The following is a 5,185-nucleotide window of genomic DNA, read 5'->3' as shown; positions in this document are numbered from 1 at the left end:
GAGGGCCCAGAGCTTGCTGGGTGCCTGGAGGCAGGAATAACCTCCACTTACCCATGCTGACATGAAACCTGACCTCCCTGGATGGCTTTCATGAATGGCAGGCGCCAGCTCTGGCGTCTGAGGCTCTGCATCCCCACCCTGCTGCCCTGCCTCCACCTGATGGGATCTACTCTGCGGGGCCCACCTCAAACATGACCTTGGCCTGATTCGCTGGAAAATGGAGGCCAGCGGGGGGGAGGGGGGGGCTGGGGGGGGCTCCCACCACCCGAACTCAGCACATTGGTCCAATTCCCCCTGTATCAGGCCAGACCTGTTCTCACTCCAGAGCCAAATGCACATCCCCCTTCAATGCTTCCAGCCTCTCCCTCCCCTCCCCTGGGGACTCCTTGAGCCACTCCCTAGGGAACCCCTTTTAGCACCCTTGTTTTCTTAGGATCCACCTGAGATAACTTTGTCAGCTGGTTCTCGGCCTTTCCAATCTCCTCGGGGGACTTCAGGGCCCTGTCCAGGGCATGCTGCATCTCCTACACTTACGTCCACACCTGAGCTCCCCATGTTGGTAAAGGCACATCTGTTGTGGACACCTTCCTCTCCCTCCTATCCTCCATTATCCTGGTTACAGGGGCCTTGGCATGGCTGCATCCCACTGTCTGTTCCCAGGCCTCATCTCTGTGAGCTTCTCACTGCCTTGCTCCTGAAGCTCTTTCTTGGCTCAGCTCTTGGAAGCCCTCTCCAGCCTCCCCTGGCCTCCCTGGCCAGGTCTGCCTTCTCTGACTGTGGAAGGGTAAGCTGCCCAGGCGGGGGCCTCTTCTCTTCTCCGTTTAGCCTTGCTCCTTGGACCCCTCATGCAGGCCCAAGACTACAAATTCCATTGGCCTACTGAGGACTGACATCCACAACTGGACTGCCTGGCCAATCTCTCCCCCAACACCACCCTTGGATTTCTCCAGGTGGATGTCACACAGATGCCCCAAACTCAACAAGGCCAGAATGGGATTCCATCTGCCTGCCTTTTCCCGAAGCGTTTTTCATCTCAGTAAAGGCCACCACCCTCCATCCGCCCTGTGGCTCAGACAGTCAAGTCACCCTTGGTTCCTCTCTCACAGCTCTGTCCCATCCATGGGCAAACCCACCTCCCACCCCTCCCCCACTCTCCAGGCTCCACCCTGCCCAAGCCACCACGTGCCTTGCCGCCTCCCCCTGCTCCCGGATTCTTCTGACAGTCTACTGTCCTTGCAGCAGCCACAGGGACATCTTTAAAGTGACAGTCAAGTGTCACTTGCTCACAGAGGCTTCCCAGATCACCCCATCTACAGTGATGGCTCACTACCCAACCCTCCACTCTTGGCATTATTTGCATCAGTTCACTGTCCTGTGAACACCAGCTCTCATATTAGTACAGGCCTATGACTGCCTGTCTTCTCATCTTTTCTTGGCTGCTGTATCTCCCACATCCAGAAAAGCACAGTCTGTGTTGAAGGTTGACTTAATGAATGAATAAACGGAGTTTCTCTTTTCCATCAAAATGATGAGGCCCTGGGGCGCCTGAGTGGCTCAGTCGGTTAAGCGTCTGCCTTCGGCTCAGGTCATGGTCCCAGGGTCCTGGGATCGAGCCCCACATCGGGCTCCCTCCTCGAGGGGAAGCCTGCTTCTCCCTCTCCCACTCCCCCTGCTTGTGTTCCTGCTCTGTGTCTCTGTCAAATAAATAAATAAAATCTTTCAAAAAAAAGAAACGATGAGGCCCTCTCCAGGCCGCCCACTTGCTCTGGCCAGTGTCGGCACTCTGGGGTCCTTGGGAAGACTCCCCGCAGGAGTCCGCGCGCGGTGAAGTGGACCGCGGCGGGGGTGGGGGGTGGCTGGACACAGTGCTGAGCGCCTCCTCTGTTGTGGGCCAGGTGGCACTGATTGGCTCTCAGTAGGGGAGAAAGACCCGACCGAGTCGCTGCCGCCCCAGGGGGCCTCACAGAGCCTCCAGACCAGACTCGCATTGGTCCCGCCTTGCCCACGCCCCAGGGTGACCCCGCCCCTTCCGGTCTCAGTTACTCGGTCCCGTCTCATCTTCACTCTCGGAGTAATCTTAGCCCCGCCCCCAAAGTCTTGTGGGTCCTTGCTGTTGGTTCTCTCTAGCTTGCCGCGAAGCGACCCGTTCCTCATTGGCCACACGTTCTCCCGCGCCACCACGACAGCCATCACAACAACCGCCACGTGCTCACCTGTGGGGCCTGCTCTTTGGTCCCGAGTCCCGAGCCGCCCACTCCCCTGTCCCGCCCTCGGCTTCCCGCTTCCTCCTCCTATTGGTTACCGGGCCCAGGGCCCCTCCCTCGGCCCTGAGCGCGCTGCGCCTCCGACGCGGATTGGCCGAATTCGGGAGTGAGGCGGGGTTTGGAGGCGGGTTAAAGAGCGTGCAGCAGGTTGCGCCACGCGTGTCAGAGAAGTTTCAATGGCGTGGCAGGGGCTGACGGCCGAGTTCCTGCAGGTGCCCGCGGTGACGCGGGCCTATACCGCGGCCTGCGTCCTTACCACCGCTGCTGTGGTAAGCTGGCCGGGCGGGCGGGGGTGTCTCCATGGCTGCAGCCCGGGAGGGGTGTCGTCATGGTTACCGCTGGATTCCCGGGGGAAGCACCTGACGCGCCCCTGGTTCCGCAGCAACTGGAGCTCCTCAGCCCCTTCCAGCTCTATTTCAACCCGCACCTCGTGTTCCGGAAGTTCCAGGTGAGGCGGCCCCACCCATTGCACCTGACAGGCCCTGCCTGCCCTGCGCCTGACCTCCTGCCTTCCCTCCATCTCCGTAGGTCTGGAGGCTCGTCACCAACTTCCTCTTCTTCGGGCCCCTGGGATTCAGCTTCTTCTTCAACATGCTCTTCGTGTATCCTGCCCCGCGCGGACCCAGGCGTAGGGCGGTGGGCGGCTCGCGGGGCTGGGGGGCGGCCCGGAGTGGGGAAACTGAGGCTCCGCCCTGTGACACTTCCTTTACGGAGGCCGCAGGTTCCGCTACTGCCGCATGCTGGAGGAGGGCTCCTTCCGCGGCCGCACAGCCGACTTCGTCTTCATGTTTCTCTTCGGGGGCGTCCTCATGACCGTATCCTTCCCGGGCTCTGAAACTTCAGGCCGCAGCGCCTCTGGGGCCAGCCTGTGCTGGCCCTGGGGCCTGACATGAGCGCCCGGGCCGGGGAGGGACAGAGTAGTTCACTCCAGCTTAGGATGTATTTAGCGTACATCGTGTGCTCAGCTCCGGAGGTCAGCGCCAGCTTTTCAGTGCTGTACACAAAATACCACAGGGTGATGTGCAGGAGAGCCAGGTGGGGTACTGGCTGCGTACCCTGCATGCCAGTAGCCAGGAGAAACTGGGGCAATGACGGCAGTGTTTGGAGGCTGGGGCGCGGTGGACAAGCAGGGCAGATCACGTGGGGCCTGAAGTGTGGCCTTTGATTGGAATGGCACATAGGGGTGATGAGGGAAGGGAAACTAGGGAGGATTCCAGGGGGCTCGCAAGTCAGAGGTGTCCTGGGCAGGGGCTCTGAGGCCTGCACCAGAAGGCCTCCAGCACCTTGACTCTGGCTCAAGCTGCTAGGGCTCCTGGGCAGCCTGTTCTTCTTGGGCCAGGCCCTCACAGTCATGCTGGTGTATGTATGGAGCCGCCGAAACCCCCGAGTGAGGGTCAACTTCTTCGGCCTCCTCACCTTCCAGGCACCATTCCTGCCCTGGGCACTCATGGGATTCTCTCTGCTGCTGGGCAACTCGATTCTCGTGGACCTGCTGGGTGAGCCTGCCTGTGCACTTGCCCTCCCCAGACAGGCCTGTGTGCTGTGCCAGAGCCCCCCCTCCCCCCCGCACTGGACCTCTCCCCTGTCCTCCCCCCCCCCCCTTCCTGCCCTGCTAGCTCCTCTGTTCTGGCCCCTGAACAAGCCAGCCAGCTACAGGCTCCCCATCTTCGGTGTACTGATGCCCATGTGGGTCCTGACCAGGGTGGGGATAGGTGTGTCAAGTTCGCAGCCTTGGCTCTATTCCTCCCCTGTTCTCAGGCCCTCCCCTCCCCAGGTCCTGCCCACTTCTGGGCCAGGTAAGCCTGTCCTTCAGGGTCAACCCTGCTCTCCCACCCTGGGGTGGGGGCTGGCAGTCTGTGCAGAACACTGGGCTCATACTCTGGGGCCTGAGGTTGCCTGGCCTGGCTGTGCCTCCGGAACTGTGCCTGGAGGCAGGGAGCAGGCTATGCTGGCCTCAGGCTCTGGACTGTGGAGAGTGGCCTCAGCCATTCATGGCTCTCCTACAGGGATTGCTGTGGGCCACATTTACTACTTCCTAGAGGATGTCTTCCCCAACCAACCTGGAGGCAAGAGGCTGCTGCTGACCCCCAGCTTCCTGTGAGTGCTAGAGATGACAATTCTCCCGCTGCCCTCCCTCAGATGGCTTCCTATACCAGTGGGGATGCCTGCTGGCCTCAGCTCAGCATGGGCCCCTCCCTACAGGAAGCTGCTACTGGATGCCCCACAGGAGGACCCCGATTACCTGCCCCTCCCAGAGGAGCAGCCAGGACCCCTGCAGCAATGACCCTACCCAGGGCCAAGGCCAGCCCCAACCCCAGCGGCCTGTTTTCCTGGCCTCTGGTAGGCCTCCATTCCACCCCTAACTCCCGCTTACAGGAGAGCAACCTGTCCTGGAGACTGGGCTGGTGCCCAGGGCCCACCCAAATAAACAGAATGACCTGCGTCTCTTTGCCCACAGCACTGGCTCCCTGCCTTGGCTGGCCACATCCTTCCACGCTGGGCAGGTGTTACTGGCCTTGATCTAGGGCCACCAAGCCTGGTCTGCCCTCTCAGACCAATTGTAGGTGGTAGGATGGGAAGCCCAGAGGGGGTCAAGAACCTGCCCACAGTTGCCCAGCAGCTTTGAGCTCACAGATGGCATACTCGGGGTTCTCACTCCAGCTTTGCCAATGCCTTAATGGAGCCTTTGGCAAATCCTACCTGCACTGATCTCTGCTCCGGGCCAGGCAGCAGGGGACTGGCCAGGTCTCATTGGCTGGGGCCAGGACTGGGATGTCCCTGTCATGCCAAGCCCAGTTTGCAGGGGCTCCTGCCCGTGGTACCCTCAGGCTGATGCCTCACTTGGCTCCTCCTGTCCCTTAGTGGCAACAAGTGGACCTTTGCCCCACTTTCCAGCTGAGCAGTCAATGGACTTGGCCAAG

The 5,185-nt window shown here is 60.9% G+C and overlaps 1 protein-coding gene across 1 annotated transcript; it reads left to right on the top strand.

Moving 5' to 3' along the window:
- Nucleotides 1-2,433: 2,433 nt before the first annotated feature.
- On the top strand, nt 2,434-4,721 carry DERL3 (derlin 3). The gene is made up of 7 exons (XM_034989226.1): nt 2,434-2,533; nt 2,647-2,712; nt 2,793-2,866; nt 2,986-3,079; nt 3,565-3,760; nt 4,271-4,361; nt 4,467-4,721. The coding sequence occupies exons 1-7, from the start codon at nt 2,441-2,443 to the stop codon at nt 4,546-4,548; spliced, it is 696 nt and encodes a 231-aa protein (XP_034845117.1). The 5' UTR covers nt 2,434-2,440; the 3' UTR covers nt 4,549-4,721.
- The last annotated feature ends 464 nt before the right edge of the window (nt 4,722-5,185 follow it).

Source organism: Mirounga leonina, unplaced genomic scaffold, assembly GCF_011800145.1.
Source record: "Mirounga leonina isolate KUSES-001 unplaced genomic scaffold, KU_Mleo_1.0 Mir_481, whole genome shotgun sequence".
NCBI classification, from domain to species: Eukaryota; Metazoa; Chordata; class Mammalia; order Carnivora; family Phocidae; genus Mirounga; species Mirounga leonina.
Note: the sequence above shows the minus strand (reverse complement) of the source record. Positions and strands in the feature narration are given on the sequence as shown.